Here is a 19758-nt window from a genome sequence, read left to right on the forward strand (position 1 = left end):
TTTCAATGATTACCTCGGACACCTCGCTCTGACATGACTCAACGCCCTTGCCGAACTTTAGCTGCGATCGCTGAGGGCCACCGTCGTCTGCTCCGCAGGTCCAGCTATTGAGTAACATATGGGGCCAGTACCTCGGACACCTCGCTCTGGCATGACTCCACGCCCTTGCCGAACTGCAGCTGCGATCGCTGAGGGCCACCGTCGTCTGCTCTGCAGGTCCAGCTGTTGAGTCACATATGGGGCCAGTACCTCGGACACCTCGCTCTGGCATGACTCCACGCTCTTGCCGAACTGCAGCTGCGATAGCTGAGGGCCACCGTCGTCTGCTCTGCAGGTCCAGCTGTTGAGTCACATATGGGGCCAGTACCTCGGACACCTCGCTCTGGCATGACTCCACGCTCTTGCCGAACTGCAGCTGCGATCGCTGAGGGTCACCGTCGTCTGCTCCGCAGGTCCAGCTGTTGAGTCACATATGGGGCCAGTACCTCGGACACCTCGCTCTGGCATGACTCCACGCTCTTGGTGAGCTCCTGCAGCTGGGTGCGGATCTCGCAGAGGGCCACCGTCGTCTCCAGCTGGCGGTCGCCTCGCTGCAGGTCGTCCAGCTTCTGCGAGAGGTTCATGCTCATCACGCTGACCTGTCGTTGTAGGCTGTAAATAAAAATCTAGGTCAGCGGGGACTAGGAATAAATAATAGTACCAGGTACAGAAGGTTAACTCTCTAATGGCTCCTCTACACGATGGGCCAGCGCCGGCCACTCCAAGGGACGCAGCCATGCGGTAGAAAGAGAGCAATATCACTTGCTGCTCCCTCTAACGCATAAATGCGTCCCTTGGATTGGCCGGCGTTGGCCCATCGTGTAGAGGAGCCATATTATGATGAATATGAATATGAATATGAATATTACGAGAGACGCATTACACATTTTTTAATTTAACTCATTTACCCCCCAAAATTGGCCTCCAAAAATTCATTTGTTTACGTAAGATGTCCGTCTTTGGGTCAGGAATTTACATAATGTGTACCAAATTTCAACTTAATTGGTCCAGTACTTTAGGAGAAATCGTATCGCTGTGACATCTTATAAGCATTGTTCGAATTGGGCCGTTAATGTGAAGCAGACGTGTACCACCGTGAATAAATAATAGTAGTAGCGTCTGTTACAATCAAGACAGATATCAGTGTTGCCAACTTGGCATAAATGATGCCAGATCTGGCATATTTTCACTCGCTTTGGCACCAAAATTTTCCATTTAGCATCTGGCATATTTTTTAGTATAATTTAGTCTAAGCCAAGATTGCACCAACTTGGCAGCAACAATATGCGCCATCGTCTTAGGTATGTGGTTCATATTTTCATATGAATTTTGACTTTTGTGAACGGATGGACGTCGACGGACTAGAGATGGGTAGGGGTGAGTAAATACTGAGTATTTACTCGATATTTACTCAAAGCACCCGATAAATACCCGTATTTACTCATTTAGGTGGGTAAAAACGATTGCTTATAAAATATTCAAAAAGTGACATTTAAGAACAAAATTGTCTTTTATTGAAGAGTGCTAACGTGTATTAACAATATATATAAAATAAAAAGCATATAGGACGCTTAATTTAGAAAAAAAAGGTAATTGTTTGTGAGAGGCAAATTGTGATAATGCAAAGTTAACAATTTTGTTTTAAATAAGAAGGTATTTACATTAAAAATATGGTACTTAAATTCTATTGATGTTCTAGATAACTGCATGTCGCGCAAAAAGTGTGTGTTTACGCGGCACTTACGACCTTTTATTAAGGGTTTTTTAATGAAAACTCAAAAATGGCTCAACCGATGATGTTCAAAATATTGTTTTTTGTACTCTATTATACGGCTAATCTCCCGATATGTTTTCATATTTTTTCTGAACTTTAGTTCTAAAGTTATAGAGAGATAAACATTATTTTGGCCTTCCGAAACGGTTTTGTTCCCAAAATATTCAATTTATCCAAAAATGTTCTTAGATACATTCCAGTTATTTTTAAAGACCCATTTAATGATGTGCAACACGTTGGTGGTTTCTGAATTTTTTTTTTGTGACAATTAGTTACATGTATGGAGTGCCCCACTTAAAAATACATTTCTTACAATTTTGAGTACTTAATCCAGTAGCGGCTTACAAAATACACCTATATTTCAAATTTATATGCCCCTTTCAGCACTCTAAATAGTTTATACCCACCAATTTGGGTATAAACGAGTAAATACGGGTATATTGAGTAAATACTGAGTATTTACTCGGTATTTACCCGTGAGTATTTACTCACTACCCATCTCTGACGGACTATATAAAGGTGGTCAAGCAGATCTTGTCAGTAGAAAAAGGCGGCAAATGTGAAAAATGTATGTGTTTTAAGTGTCTAATTTCAAGTGACATTTTAGCATTTTGTTGTAGCATATTTCAAAAAACTTTGGCATAATTTTGGCATAATCTACACATTAGTCTAGCATTTTTTCAAAATCCGAGTTGGCAACACTGACAGATATGGCCGCTATGGCTAGCCACCAAAATTGGTGTGGAACGGATGTACTTTTAGGTACCTGTAGCAAAGCGACGAAATCGCGGAGCGAGCCACGCCTTCCACCGTACACGTATACGACTATTACGTTATCAGTAGCTCTACTATCAGTTGGCAGAGTATTTTTCACTTACACTCGGTGAATAAACGTGCCGTGTGTCACGTTTTACGTTTCTTTACGGTCTTATGTACCTAACTTCACTCCACTCCAAACGATGCTGTCCCTTTCTAAGTATACTAAAAAACAGAGCAAGAGTTATATCGGAGTTTTATACAGCGCCTCTAAGACTCACTTAAAGAACTAAATAAGAAAATTGACACATTTTCTCACGTCTACGTAATTTACTATCTATGCATCTCGCTCTCGCATATTAGTGCAAGTGAGATGCACAGAAAGTAATGTTACATATACTGATGGTAGCCGTGAATATGGAGGGTAGAGGTAAGGAGAATCCTTTATGACTTTATGAGAAAACTCCTTTATGGGAGAATATTTGCAAAAACTGGGCACGCTGTCAGCTATTATAATTTTTCTAAATCTCTCCAGAGTAGCGAAAAAAGAAAACCCATAAACCTAGTTTTTCATTGTATCAATACCATACTAAAAATCATGAAGAATGGAAGTTTCTCGTATTTAGAAGTGGAAAAACGATTTCTCTTTTTGTATGGACGATTACGACGTATAGTCAGACCGTAAAAAGTCTGCAGCGATTTTGATAGCCCACGCAGTGCAAGTGTCATTTCAAACGTCAAACTTCTATGAAATTAATAACACTTAAGCTGCGTGGGCTATCAAATCCGCTGCAGACTTTTATTGGTACTACTATAGTATACTTCCCTCTTAAGGTTTTTGACGGAGACTTTTTCATTAATTAATTACATGGAGATTGTATTCCTTTACCTCTACCCGCCACTTAGAGCATTTAGAAAGGAGATGTCATCGCTGTCATTTTCTTTACAAAACGCGGGGACGTCAAATGTATTGCTATTTCTACATGATTTGTACGTAACGTACAAATAGCCATGTCAGTCCATACAAAAGTTTGCACAATTGTGCAAGTTTTTCGGCACAGGGGTGAGTAATATTGTCAACAAAAAAAATAAAGAATATAGACTAGGTATCTGCCGTATTCGAACTTCAAGATATTCACAAGAGACGACACGTACTAGATCCATTCTAGTTACGTTATAGTTTAGATATCAACTAGTTCTCTTTTGCAGCGCAATTCGGGCAACCAATGTCACTTTTACGTTAGATAGCGTAAGATATCTATTAGATGTGAATTGGATCTCTAAGTCAAATCCCGAGGAAGTCGTTCAAGAGTATCTCCAGAATCACGCCAATGTCAAATTTGACAGGTTAGATCTTAAACATATCGTTATCCTACGAGTATCTTGATGGTGATGTCTAAAAGATATCTAATAGATAGGGTAAGACCACCAGTGAATGAACACTTAAGCAATTATCCAAGTTTGAAAAATCATTGCTCAGCATTCATTAATAATTGGAATAATTAACTGCAATTTAATCAATCCTCATTTAATAAATAAGAAAGTAATTTCTGCGATTTTTAATTACTTTCATAGTTTTTGCGTTATACCAGAATTTACGAAAAACTACCCAAAAACCTAATGAATGAACATAAAAACTAGTGAATGAACACCGAAAAACCCAGTGAATGAACATTATTTAACTCTTTTTAATTAGCATAATATAATCATTTTTATCACAAACACCGTTTCCGGCTCTATTTTAATAGGTATAGCGATAGCGTTTATATCTTTTTATCCCTCCATATTGACTTCGAATCGATTAGAATGTAATAAAATGATGGTTAAACACCAATAACATAGAAACCCGTTACATATCAAAAGGAAAAAATAAAATCAACCATTAAAACAAGAACCAACGTGCATATTTTGATGAAAAGGGGTCATGCTCACCAAATAATGCTTAAAATAATAAACTTGTCACTGAATTGTTCGTGGTTACACTGTTCATACATAGAATTAGTAGAAATCCAATAAATGAACAAGCCAAATTTTGTATTGTTCATACATAGGCATGACAAATCTAGTAAATGGACTATAGAAATTTGGTTTGTTCCAATACTGGCTAAATGAATCAGAATCGTTTTCTATGCAGAATCACAAAAAACAAGCTCAATACCATTGCATTTACATATACATTTGGGAAAAAAACGAAATCTACGCGACACCAGTAAATGAACACACTGTTCATTTACTGGTTTCAGAACATTTGATGAGCCAGTAATGGAACTCTAAAAAATAAAGACTTAATCGCATAATACGCCGACAAAGTGTACATAAATAGAAGGTTCAACTCTTAATCTAACCAAATAACTACACTTTGTACAAGTAAACATTAAATAAGCACTTCATATGTTGCTCCAAACGTATACTGTTCTTATCTGGGATCTAATATTTCCATACAAAACTTCAAATCCAGAAATACGTAAACTTCAAACGCCAGTCACATCCTAACAGGACGAAAATAAATTTATTATGGGTTGTCATCGCATAGGAAATAGAGTTGTTAATAAGAAAAAAAATAAGACAAGTGGAAGAAATTGCTATATTTCTTATTTTAGACAAAAAACGTGATTTTGTTCATTCACTGGGGGGTGTTCATTTACTGGAGGGTTTACCCTATCTATTTCAAAATCCGAATCGGGCCCTATGATATTTGATTTATTCGGTTGTCAATATAAAACAAATGTAGTTGTTCTTTCTTCTTGTATGAGACGCCATTACTATGTATTAGTCTTGCTTGAGATTAAGAAACATTATTTGGTGTTAAAACAAGCTTTTTTTTCCTGCTTGGAACCCTAATCCTAACAGTAAGCACTCAATGACCACTCCAGTTATTAAATGCTTTAAGACCAATTTTGTCACTTTGTTACTGACTCAACCTTCATTCTAATTTTTTTTAAGATTTGACGTTGCCATAGTTACGAAAATAATAAACACATCAATATTAGTAAACAATGTATAAAATAAAATATATTGTATTCAAGAAAAAAATTGCAAAATATGATAATTACGTAAACATCATTAATTAACGAGTTAAAATTATAACTTTGCGTGTTAAAAAATAGGAAGCAAAGTATATGGCGCGATTATACAGGCTACTTTTGGCTACATATTTATTACCTATGATGAAAATAGTACACACATGAGAAGAAATCTTAAAATACTAAAATAGGTATATATTATATTATGGTCCGCTTCAGTCCGCATCATAACAACGGCCGTCTCCTACTGCTAAGTACCATTATCAAATAGAGTGTGCGGAAAGAGAAGAGTTGTAAAATGTAGGGGAGCCCATACATTATACCTACGACTCTTCTCTTTCCGCACAGACCCTGACCTTAATAGCGATCTTAATTTTATAGTAAATGATCTCGAGTATATTTCAGTGCCAAGCGCCCCATTTCCAATACAAAATGAACCCACGCAGCGGGTTTTTGGCAATAAATGTGTTTAAACCTTATTTAAATTTTCAGATTCTAAACCACCACGAAAAGTTTTTGAAGAAAGTTTTATATTTCCTGTTACCAAATTGACATGAAAAACGATTACCTAGGTATCAAACACAAGAATTTGAACATCGGAAAATAAACTATACTTACTTATTAAAGAAAAATAAATAAACTCACAGAACATTTGTTTGTTTTATTCTATGTAAGATGATAATACTTAATAAAATACGTAGGAATTCTTGCGTACATATTATAATAGGTCTTGCGGTATTCTTATATGTGTTATGTGCAGTGTGCACCCAGCAACAAAAGCAGCAGCATATCGTACCGCTCCTTGTAATGAGCCTTAATTCTTATTGCATACATGCATACGCATGCATACATGATGCCATCCGGATTTGTTAATGTCAACAAAAAAAAAATAGAGTATAGACTATGGTTTACGATTGTCATTCTAAAAACAAAATGTAGATCTTCTTCTATGAGACGCCATTTATAGTATGCAGTCTTGTTTGAAACTAATTAAAATATTTGGTGTTTAAAAGCTTTTTCTTTCCTGCTTGGAGCCCTAATCCTAACAGGTTACGGGCCCATGCACGGAAAGTTAACAGTAGAGAAGTAATTACGACAAATTTTACGCACATTGGTGTCGTCGGTTCTAACAGGCCGAACAGGAGGAAGTAAGTCGTAATGGAGAAAGTGGAGAGAGTGGAGAGCAGCAGGGCCGTAATTCTCGGCGAAAATAATTGGCCAGCATGGCAGCTACAAACTAGTATTGTGTTGAAAGCGAGAAATTTATATAAAGTAGTGACAGAGGTATGTACGGAGACAAATACAGCGGAGAAAGAAAAATGGGATGCTTTAGACAGAAAAGCCCAAGAAGTTATTGTTTTAAGAGTGGAAGAGGGAGTTTTACATTATTTAGCGACATGCGAGACCGCAAAGGAGATGTGGGACAAGTTGGTCACTGTTTACGATTCTAAGTCGAAGGTGGGCATTCATTTACTACAGCAGAAGTTTTACAGCCTTAAATATGAAGCACCCATGGCAAAATATCTGACAACGGTTGATGAAATTGTCAATAAACTCAAGACGTTGAAGGAAGTAGTTTCAGAGAAGATGGTTATAACGAAGATTCTTATGAGCCTACCAGAGTGCTACAAGCACTTTACTTCTGCATGGGAGTCAGTTGCAGAAGGGGAGCGGACTTTGAAGAATCTTCAAGCACGGCTATTGGTAGAGGAGGAGCGCAACGGAGCTAGTCAAGTGCAAGTTGAAGCCACATCCGCCGCGCTCGTGAGCAAGCATAACAACACAAGATTCGTCAAGAAGGGTGATAAAAATGATAGTGTGAAATGTTTTGAGTGTGGAAAGGCCGGACATTATAAGAGTGACTGTAGAAATAGAAAATGTAATTATTGTGGAAAGGTAGGGCACCTTTATAAAGATTGCAGGGCAAGACAACACCCAAGAGTGTCGAGGGCTCCAAATGCCTACATCATGGAGAGCTCTTGGACTGGACGTGCATTTGTGATGGACTCAGGAGCGAGCGAGCACATGTGCAAATCCAGGGAGCTCTTCTCTAAACTCACAGAGGTGGAAAACAGATGGGTTACGGTTGGTAACGGCAACCAATTAAAGGTATGTGGTGTTGGCTCTATAGAATTGAAGGCAAACAATGGCTGTGAATATACAGACTCAGTATTGTTTGACGTTTTGTATGTGCCAGAACTTAAAGTAAACTTGTTCTCATTAATTTGTGCTTTTGACAAAGGGTATAAGTTGATTGCAGGTAGTAAGTTATGTAAGTTAGTTAGATGGGGCCAAGTAACATGCACTTCATATCGCAAGGAAAATCTATTTTTAATGGATTTCGAGTTTAATGAAGCAGTAGCTTTGGCAACCACTAGAAGCGTCAATGAATGGCATAGTATCTTGGCTCACCAGAATCTTAACCAGGTAAAAGAAGTATTGAATAAAAATAATGTAAAACTTGAAGGGCTGACTGAGCAATGTGTACCTTGTATTAAAGGAAAGCAGCATAGGTTACCATTCAGCAGCAGCACAAATCGGGCAAGTGCCCCTGGGGAGTTGGTTCATATGGATTTGTGTGGACCAATGGAGGAGAGGTCCATAGGTGGGTCTCTATATTTCTTGTTGTGTAAGGACGACTACAGTAGCTATCGCTTTGTATATTTTTTGAAACAGAAGTCAGAGACAAAAGAGAGGATCGAAACACTAGTTAACAAGTTTGAAAATGAGACGGGACATAGAATCAAAACTGTTAGGAGTGACCGTGGAACAGAGTTTATAAATAAAGATGTTATGGATTTGTTTAACAGGAACGGCATCACCCATCAAACATCTGTCAGCTACACGCCAGAGCAAAATTCGCGGGCTGAAAGAGACATGCGAACTTTAGTAGAAGCAGGAAGGACAATGTTACAGGAAGCTGCACTAGGCAAAGAACTTTGGGCAGAGGCAGTGAATACAGCTGCATACGTGATCAACCGGACTGGACCAAGTAAGGTACCTAATAAGACACCATACGAGCTGATGTATAACAAAGAATTTGACATAAATACATTGCACAAATTTGGTTCAGAGGTGTACATCCATATACCAAAACAGAGACGTCTTAAATGGGACGCTAAAAGTAAGCATGGTATTTTTGTGGGATATGGAGAGTACAGTAAGGGGTATAGGATTTGGGAACGTAATACAACTATGGTTGATACATACAGAGATGTTACATTTATAAAAGATGTTACAGAGAAGTCTGACGGAAAGAAGAAGAGCAAGACAATAGAAGAAGGAACAAAGAGTGACTGTATTTTCCAGACATGCATGAGTGAAAAAGAAGAAAAGGAGTCATCTCCTGAACAATTGCATGATATTTCTGGATATGAAACCCCAGATGAACTAGTGGAAGATGAAAACCAAATTGTGGAAAATGAAAACCAAATTGTGGAAGACGAAAACCAAATTGTGGAAGACGACAACCAAATTGTGGAAGATTAAAATACAGAAATTGGACCTGATACAGGACATGAAAATAATGCAACAGGTCGAGGAACGAGGACTAGACAGATAACCAAGCCTAAGCGTTTGGATGACTACGTTTTGGGATTTACAGCAGTTGATGACGAAAGTCAACTCACTTATAAAAACGCAATAGAAGGAAGTGACAAAAACAAGTGGAAAGAGGCCATACAAGCAGAGTTTGATGCGCTAGAACGGAATGAGACATGGATGGAGACTGATTTACCAGCAGGAAAGAAGGCTATTGACACCAAATGGGTCTTTAAAATAAAGAAAGGTGAGAATGGCAAGCAACAATATAAGGCAAGACTGGTGGTTAGAGGTTTTCAGCAGGAAGATAGATTTGATCACACAGAGATACTTGAATGATGAGGAGATGACAAGGAAATGCAGAGGACTTATAGGCAGCCTTATGTATGTAATGCTGGGCACAAGACCGGATATTTGTTTCGCTCTAAACTACCTTTCAAGATTTCAGTCGATGGGATCTTCTGGATTATGGAAGGCACTTAAAAGAATTCTTAGATACTTGAAAGGCACCATAGATGCTAAACTTATTTACAAAGCTACTGAAGAAGCCCCACTATTGGGTTACACGGACGCTGACTGGGCGGGAGACAAGGCGGACAGAAAGTCTACATCAGGATATGTTATGAAGGTTTTCGGTTGTACAGCGTCATGGGGTTGTTCAAAACAACAATGTATTTCCCTTTCTTCAACCGAATCGGAATACGTAGCTTTGGGGAAGGGGGTAATGGAGGCGTGCTGGATACGTAACCTCCTTCTGGAGTTAGGGCTGCATTTTCAAAATTTTAAAATATATATTGATAATCAGTCGGCCATTCATGTTGCAAATAATGTAGACAACAAAAGACTTAAACATATAGATCTAAAGTACCATTTTGTCAAACAAAAGGTGACTGAAGGTCTATTGTTGCTAGAACATATTCCAACAAGTCAACAGTTAGCTGACCTGTTTACAAAAGCGTTGGGAAAAGTGATTTTTCGAGACCTGTGTTCTCAAATAGGATTGAGAGGTAATTTGTAATTAATGTTTTGTAATCTTAAAAGTATCTACATAGATGGTACCCGACAGACCCGTAAGGTGTTCTTTTATTTTAAAGTGGTTAATTGTGTTGTGTTCGCTATGTGGTCGTAGTGTTTTATTTGCTGACGTTTTTGTTTGAAGGACGTCTAAAATATTCCTTCAATTTACAGTTGTTTTTTCTGCTGTCGGTACCTTGCGTCTTTTGTTGAGGAAGGGTGTTAATGTCAACAAAAAAAAATAGAGTATAGACTATGGTTTACGATTGTCATTCTAAAAACAAAATGTAGATCTTCTTCTATGAGACGCCATTTATAGTATGCAGTCTTGTTTGAAACTAATTAAAATATTTGGTGTTTAAAAGCTTTTTCTTTCCTGCTTGGAGCCCTAATCCTAACAGGATTTTCATGGAAATGTTGGTTCTTGCCTAAAACCAAAAACTGCTCGTAAGCTAATATGTGATCTTCGCAAATGTAGCAGTAGAAACAGGAAAATATGATGTCAGGTATATCTCATTACCTTTGTACTAAATCAGCCTTTTATCGAGCTATTAATTGATTTACCCTTTAAAGTTTTGCTTGAAGTTCACGTACTGTTATAAATTTATACATATTACGTTGAAAATTGCATTAATATTCGTGAAAAATCTGCGTATTTGTTGTGTTTACAAGTTGACAGAAATGTCACGTTGGAAACGCACGTATTTTTCGATAACATCTGTCACGTTTACTCGCGTAAAGTATTTACGCAGAATAATTCTGGCTCAGTTTTCATTATATAATTAGAAAGAGAGCGTTTTAGGTGTGAAGTTAGGCAAGTATGGAAAACTGGCGTAAAAACGTCTATAACTCATGGTACCAATTGAAATTTTTAGTTCTTTAGGTGACCGGTAGAGGCTCTGTACAATTACTCCATACATTTTCCTTAACTTTCTCACTATCGACTGTCATTCACGGAACTTGACGGAACTCATAGTAGAGCTACAGTATGGTAATGGGTACACGAAATTTCAATTTTCGCCCGATCACCAATTTCGCGGCACGGCATCGTTAACGCGGCTCGTTTGCCAATTTTAAAGTTATTAATGTTGCTAAATAATACCTACGTAGATCGAAAATTGTATACGTTTTCGTGCAAAATGTCTGTAGATTTTTTCTGTTTTAGAAATTGCTGATGCAATAATTATTCTTTATTTACATAATAGGGTATATGGCTGTATTTAAAATAAATGATTTTACACTATCCATGAAATAAAGCACCAGAAGATTCATAGAGAATATATGAAACACTAGCATATGACGTTACAATCAAATTAACTAGGTACTCTTTATAGTTTTGTACGGATTGTAAACTATTAATTGTGTCTAAAAATAACTGCTGTCTACGTTTCTCTATTAATCTTTTGGTGCTTTATTTCATGCATGGTGTAAAATAATTTATTTTAAATACAGTCAAATTCAAATACCCTAACAGAACTGAGCTACCCTAAGTACAGCGTCCATAAGAGTCCGTCACTTCCGTAAATGACTATCACGCGTATTCAGGAAACGAGATAATCACAAGATCTAGAGACAATAGAGATCACCTAGATTTACATTAGATATCAACTAGATGTGACTTGGATATCTAAGTCACAACATAACTTGTCGAAATCGTTCAAGAGGATCTCCAGAATCGCGGAAACGTCAAATTTGACATATCAATCTTACAAATATCTTTAAATTATCCATATCGTAACTTGTTGAGGTCTAGTAGAGATCTAATTCATTTTCTGAATCGAGCGCGGCATATCTTGGCAGAAGAATGCTTATCACAATAAAAACATTCAAATGTGAGTCAATCAAAAATAAATAACCAGGCCTAATTATTTTATCTTAAGAAACAAAAAACAATACGGCGACCACCACTTTGACACTGACATATTCGCTAGCGTGTGCTTACGCACACGCTAACTTACTTTTTATGCATCTCGCTCGTACTCGGACGTTAGCGAATATGTCAGTTTGACACTGCTAAGGCAGCCGTGGCAAAGAGAATTTGAAATCGAGAGTTACTGTCATGGTAAATTATGTAGCTACAATACATTTACTGCCATCTTTCGACAGAAGATAAAACTTTTAGAACGCCATTTGACTTGATCATTATTCTTTCACTGATATGTATTAACTTGTTAAATATTAATATTAACAACATCTATTCGAGAGTAGGCTGAACCTTATGGCGCCATCGCCAATAAGATTGCACCATACCTTTGGCCTACTGTCGAGTAGATGGCGTTAATATATATTAATATTTAACAAGTTAACACATATCAGTGAAAGAATAATGATTAAAGACAAATGGCGTTCTAACTGTTTCAACCTTCTGTCGAAAGATGGCAGTAAATTTACAGTAGCTACATAATTTACTTCGACAATCCGTCTATATGCCGTAGTAAGGCTGAGGGCCTACCGCGAATCACGTTCGACGTGATGCCTCCCTGTCACACTTACGTACGAATTTACAAGTGCGTCAGAGAGGCAACACGTTGAACGTGGTTCGGGGTAGACCCTCTGGTTTTAGTGTCACGCGGACCGTCCGTGCGGATCGCTCTGCACCGCTAAATTGTGTGAGAAAGCTGTCCGCGCGGACCACAGAGGGCACAGAGCGGCTACCGCGAAAACCGAAGTTCGCTCATTGCTGTATCTTTCTCTTTTACTCCAACGAAGGCGTCATTAGAGTTACAGAGAAAAATCCCTGCAATTTCCGAACTTCGATTTTCGCGGTTATAGCCCAGGACAGGACCACATGACGGTGGTCCGCGCGGACCCGTCAGCTTTTGCTCTGTAACGCTCCCTGAACTTAATACATATTGGTCCGGTGCGGAGCGATCCGCACGGACGGTCCGCGTGACACTAAACCAGCCTTACGCTACTAAAACTCGGCGTACAGTTTGCCAGTTCGCACGTTAATAACCAATTTAAATTTCGAATAAAAAGCCTCTAACCTGAGAAACTGAGAGTAAGGGCAGTTAACGTTTTCGGAACTGTGCGAAAGCTGATGGTACTCCATCGCGAGCCCCGGGCTCCCGGCGCGGACGCGGCGCAGCGGACTCTGGCAAACGATAGCTGAATTTAGTACGGCTACCACCAGTTTTGACATTGACAGATACGCTCGTGTCTACGTAAATTACTTTCTATACATCTCGCTTGTACTAATGTGCGAGTACGAGCGAGATGCATTGAAAGTAAGTTACTTAGACGCGAGCGTATCTGTCAATGTCAAAACTGGTAGTAGTGGTTTAGGACCGACTCGGCAAAACAAAATGGCGGCGCAAATTTGACATTTAGAAAATAGTCCAGTAAAGATATTAAGTTTACGTAAAAAATTAAATTATAATATCTTGATTTTTTTGTCTAATATGATATTTACAGATAATAGTGCATAAATCCCACTAAACAGTACCCGGAAGTCAGTAATAGGAAAAAAATAACTGCGTTTATCAAACGAATAAATTTATTTTTATTTGCATGAATAACAAAATTTTTGACTAAAATCAGTTCAAATAACATACAGGAAATAAATGAACATAGTGAAACTTTAAACTTTTAATTATCTATGACGGACAGGATGGAAAACCATACCATAAAAATTACAAGACTCATTCAAACTTAAGGTGCAGTGAGTGAGCGGACGGCCGTTCGTGTTTTCGTGTAGGACCTGAAGTCACGGCGCCTTAATTGTATATTATTATTATGTCCAGTTTATGCAAACATTTTCTTATTCAATACGAGTCGACAGTGTGGCTACTACCAGTTTGGCACTCACATAAACACTATCGAGAACGTAACTTACTTTCTATGCATCTCGCTCGTACTAGCATATTAGTGTGAGCGAGATGTATAGAAAGTAAATTACGTAGATGTTAGCATATTATGTCAGTGTACACTGTCAATGACTCGTGGTACGGGTACAGCTCGAATCGCCTGACTGCTCGAATCGGGAGCAGGGAATCGATATAGCAAGGCAACATTCATGTGGACCAAAGACAAGGAATAATAAAGACAATCATTGCAATTACATTAGAACTAAAAATAAAACCTCACTATGATAAAACGCGCTCTAAAAAGTGTGAAACAAGGAAAAGTTCTCATTTTAAATTGTAATATTTGTAATATAAAAAATATTCTATATTTATTATACTACATAATTTTTTTTAAATACCTACCTTAAGATACAGAGTATAGGCCAGCATGAAGATTGACGGCTCGATTCGGGAAATAAATTAGATACTCACTAGATATGAAATAGTAAAGATATGTGACGTTCCACTGCAAAAGGTACCTTATGGCGGCCGGCGCTTACGTCGCATAGCGCTGCAATAATATTGGAGCGGCGTTAATAATAGCGTAAGCGCCAACCGCCATAAGGTACCTACCTTTAACCGTGGGACTTCACATATCTTTACTATATCGTATCTAGTTAAGAGCCAACAGGAGTGGTCATTTCTCCATACAAACGTACTCCTCGTTTTCCTCCGTGGTTTTTGAAGAGAGCAATGATTTTTTTCAACACAGATTAATATGATCAATATCTGTGTCGGACCTTTTTGCTTTTTTTTATATTTTTGTTTTTAAGGCGCTAGAGCCCTTCAAAAATGGCCAAAATGGCCTAATTGACTATGCCGCAATGAGAGGCGTGGCATTCAAAACTGATATCAATTAGCCAAAAAACCAAAACGGTCCGACACAGATAATTTCATAATCATTTAGATTTCCAAATTTGGTTACGATTGGTTAAGTTTTGGAGGAGTAAACAGAGGAGTACGAAACCTCGATTTTTGAGATTTTTACGCAGGATTTTTCGCCTTGTCCTTATCGCACTACTTTTAGGTGCCGCTTCCGTTAGCGAGACGGGTATATTTACGCAAAATATTTAAAACTCAGCTCCTGTTTCATCTTAATCTCTAATTCATTTCCCGAATCGCGCCGTGAGTCTGTTATTTACCCGTCTCTGGCGAGAGCATGCGGACGCTTAACACGTTACATAAGGGCTGGCGCACACTGCCGAATTAGGTCACTCGATTTTTGCACGTTTTATTGTGTCCAAGTCCAATGTAAGGGAGAGAACAAGATTACAAGAATCGATAACCGCCGTTCATTGTACGAGAGTTGCAAACAAGTTTACTGCCCGTCTAAGTATTAAAAAATTGCTCTGAAAGGGTTTGCAAAAGTATCTCCTGTAGGAAATCCCCTTGATGCCTAAGAACTTCACTCAAGTAAAATATGAAAATAAATATTCAAAAAAAGATAGTTATCTAAGGAATTTACAAAAAAAAAGAGCTGTGTACACTTAAAGTTAAAACAAAAAAAAATTACTATGAAAATTATAATATAGGTAGTATATAGGTACTACCACTTATTTCAAGTTATTTAAAATCCTTGATTTTGTATACACCCTTAAAAGGGAGTTCTGGTCCGAATGACTCTTAACACATTCAGGGCCAAGAACCCGACAACCGGGTACACTGTTCGTAGCTACTACGCGCTTCATACGGCGAAAACGTGGCTATGCGCTACGAGCGTAGCCCGTAGGACTTAGTGGCAATGAATGTGTTAAAATTTAATAAAGTAACAACTGTCGGCGCGATTCGGGAAATGAATTAGAGATTCACTAGACATGAAATAGTAGAGATACGTGACTGTCCACGTTAAAAGGTACCTTATGGCGCAGCAATAATATTATTTCGGCGCTATGCGACGTATAATGGCTCCTCTAAACGATGAGCCAGCGCCGGCCACTACAAGGGACACATTTATGCGTTAGAGGGAGCAAGTGATATTGCTATTTCATTCTACCGCATGTCCGCGTCCCTTGGAGTGGCCAGCGCTGGCCCATCGAGTAGAGGAGCCATCAGCGCCAGCCGTCATAAGGTACCTTTTGCCGCCGAATCGCCGTGTGAATGCGGTACCAAGGGCACGTCCTACATTACATGTTATAAAGGTAACTCTACTTTAAAGTAGAGTAACCTTGTCGTGCATTCCACTGCCCATGATGACCTGACCCCTAGCCCCGTATTAAATGCTTGTGACGGGAGACCTCACTATACTAGATGGTGTAAGCAATTGGTTTAGCCCTAGCCCGTATAATCATTTAATCGTTAAAGTCGTCAACACTCTTGTGGGCTATGATTTAGTAATTCTGTTCTAATGGCTTCCAATAGGCCAAGGATTACCTCTAATAGATGCCTCGTTTTTCAAAGTACAAGTAAAAAGGCTCGTCGTCACCATAATTCGTCGGGTGACAAGCAATAGTCACTAAGTACCACCACAAGTTCATAGCCATAGTGATTAGTAAACCATAGTAGTACTAACAGAAGGTCGATTTTTGGTTAATTTTTTTTTTAGTTGTTAGTGACTTTTGCTTGTCACCTGAATATTTGTGATATTAGAGGGGTGCGCGACAGTAGTGTCATGCTTGGTTATTTGACAGATGTCAATTTGTATCAAAAATATCAAAAGACATTGTATAGTTTAGCCTTGTCGAGCGCGATTATTGCTTATAAGCAGTGGGACACTAAACTAGGCTAGCTAAAAAATAGTTGGTTTACAAGGGGGCAAAGTTTTTGTTTAACCGCTCGTGCTAATATTGATACCCGAGCAAGCGAAAGATTCCAAAATTAAACCTCAAGCGCAGCCAGTGGTTCTAAAAGTGGAATCTTGAGCATTGCGAGGGTTTCAAGGCCCTTCATGTGAAGTCGTGGCCAGGGCGTAGGCCGCGGATTGGAAGCAAGCAGTACCTAGTGTACCTACGCGGCGTGGCGAGTGCCACATCAATGCCGTTTGGTCGTGCGCAAAGTATGCCGCCCACCGCACCGCTTGCGTCTAGTCCGCGGCCTTATAACGGCGCTTATGCGGGACGACGTTTAGCGACATTCTTTGAGTAACTCCATCTAGTGGATGTGATCTATCTAATAGTCCAACTGCGAGGGTGAAGAAAACTATAGTGAATCGTTTCAGCCTTGCATATGTCAAGGTAAGTGATTTTAAGGCATTTTACCATTGACGTTTACATAGCGGTACTCTAATAACCTACTACTGGGAAATAAAGCATTATTACCTAGTACCAGGCGTGGCTCACTCCGCGATTTTGTCGCTTTGCTACAGGTAGCTAAAAGTACATCCGTTCGGCCCCAATTTTGGGATTTGCCATAAGGCCCCACATTCACACCTCCTACCTTGTAGGCCGCCTCCTGGCCGCCTCGTAGTCCGCCTCGTTGGGTGCAGACTACGAGCCGTCCTACAGTTTAGCCGTTTGTAGGACGGCTCGTAGTCCGCAACCCCCATACACGTTCCTACCCAACGAGGCGGACTACGAGGCGACCTACAAGGTAGGAGTGTGAATGCGGGGCTTAAGCCGCGCGTGGCGCTGTCGCCGCCTAGCGGCCATATCTGTGCTGATCGTAACAGACGCGTTTTGTTAAAGAGTGAGTCTTCTGTACTTAGTAGGTACTATTATTTATTCTGTGCTAGTACTATTATTTATTCTGTGACCAAACTTCGCCCAAACCGTTCTTTTTCTCGAATTGTTTAATATTTAACACCGTTATATATTTGTGTCACTGCCGGTACCGTGTAGGGATGCCAAGTGTGTCAATTTAAGAGATTTACGAAAAAAACGGTTCAAATTGTTGCCTTTTTAATGCGTGATCCGAGAGAGTTGGCACGACGCAAAGCGGCTTTTAAAACAAATGTCTTTTTTTTTAAAGTCGGTGAACGGGCTACGTGGCAACACTGCCACGTTATATTATACAATAGAGAATGGTTTTTTTTTCAACCCATATATTACCTTGGTGAATTCTCGAGAAAAAAATATGCCATATCATTGGCCTTTACGTCTATTGCAGACGATTTATGGTGTAACATACGCTACACCGCCTGGGACGGAATTAAGGAAACGCAGGGATGCCCAGCACCTGCATTACCCTCTCGGCTTCACTGTCTTATGCCACAGGAAAGGCGAGCCAATACGTGTGGAGACAGGTCAGCTGCAGGAATCTGCCGCATATTTCAGGTTGGACCCTACTCGCGCCTTACGGAAACTCCATTCCGGGTATTATTTTGGAGTATCCTTCTCCTAGATGGATTGCAAACCAATGCTAAGAGGACCATCTCCCCTGTGACGAAATAGCTTCTTGCTTCGTTTGTGGACTTAGTCGCCTCGTACGACACCCTATCCTATGTGAAGGTTGGCGCTATTCTAAAGCCGGCCACCACACGGCATATATATCTAAATAAATTAATGTGTTAAAGTTACAAAAAATGAATACAAACATTTCACGTGACAGCTAGTTAGCTTCATCTAAAAATGAACTGTACGGCTACCATCAGTTTGGCATTGACATAAACGCTATCGTGAACGTAATTTACTTTCTATATATCTCTTTCGCACTAATATGTCAGTACGAGCGAGATGCATAGAAAGTAAATTACGTTCACGATAGCGTTTATGTCAGTGCCAAACTGATGGTAGCCGTACTGTCATATGGGACTATTATTTGACGAAAGAGGTATAGTAAATACCTAAGTGATGACGTAGTAGGTACAAAATACAAATATAAGTATATGTTTTGTAAATGCTTGCGATTTTTCCATTTATCCCGTAGCTATCCGTAATTACCTTAACGCACCCAATGAATATAAATCAAAAACACAATGAGCTATGGAAGTGCTGACTACCAAGTTAATTGTTAAAAATTGGAAACTCACTACGTGAAAGCAAAATAGAAACACACATAGGTATATAATGTAGGTAAATATAAATTACATGTATGAAAAGCCATAACCGGATATGCGGGAGTTTAACAGTCGTTTAAGTATTTTATGGATACCTTATACACGGTGAATACTGGTAAAGGGGCCACAGATTACCAGTTCGCCGGGCGATATCACCCTGTCAGTTACTCGGCACTGTCAGCTTTTGCGGTTAACTGATAGGCTGATATCGTCCGGCGAACTGGTAATCTGTAGGGCCCACTGATTAACAGTCCGCCGGACGGTCTGTCAGTTAGAACAAAATTTTGACAGTTCCGAACAACTGACAGGCCGATACCGTCCGGCGGACTGTTAATCAGTGAGCTCCTTTAGTGTGGCTGGTCTTCACATTGGAGCCTATTTACACATAGATTAGTGTCTATTGCGAGTTATTACATTTGCTACTTGTGTTTAATGGCAAATATAATAAACAAACAAACTCGCAATAAAAACTAAGCAAAAACAGGTCCAATGTGATGACTACCCACACTTACCTGTATAGACCTTACATATTATAGGTATATGTATAGCTGTGGCACTTTGTCATAACTTAGCCATAAATCACATTAGAAATTAAAATAAACGTTCCTATGGATAGATACATTATTGAGATTTCTTTTTCACTCTAAAAGTTTTGCTCGAAATATTGGCTGTGGTTGATATATAGCATGCTTATAAAATCGTAAGCCAAATTCGGCATGATCCTTTAAGTCTTGTTAATTAATTTAATTATCAAATACCCATCTATCTTCAAATCTCAACTCTGCTTGACTTAGTTTGAGAGTTGGAAGTAGTTTTTACGATTGGTATAGGTAGCAA

At 39.1% G+C, this 19758-nt stretch overlaps 1 protein-coding gene across 2 annotated transcripts in view; it reads right to left on the minus strand.

Annotated features, from left to right (window-relative positions):
• Window positions 1–19758, minus strand: part of LOC134678731 (glucose transporter type 1) — an 88535-nt gene that overhangs the window by 36986 nt on the left and 31791 nt on the right. For both annotated transcript variants that reach the window (XM_063537403.1, XM_063537404.1), the window contains exon 5: window positions 486–651. In XM_063537403.1, coding sequence (XP_063393473.1) covers window positions 486–651 — 166 coding nt within the window. The remainder of the gene's footprint in view (window positions 1–485; window positions 652–19758) is intronic.

Source organism: Cydia fagiglandana, chromosome Z (assembly GCF_963556715.1).
Source record: "Cydia fagiglandana chromosome Z, ilCydFagi1.1, whole genome shotgun sequence".
Taxonomy (NCBI): domain Eukaryota; kingdom Metazoa; phylum Arthropoda; class Insecta; order Lepidoptera; family Tortricidae; genus Cydia; species Cydia fagiglandana.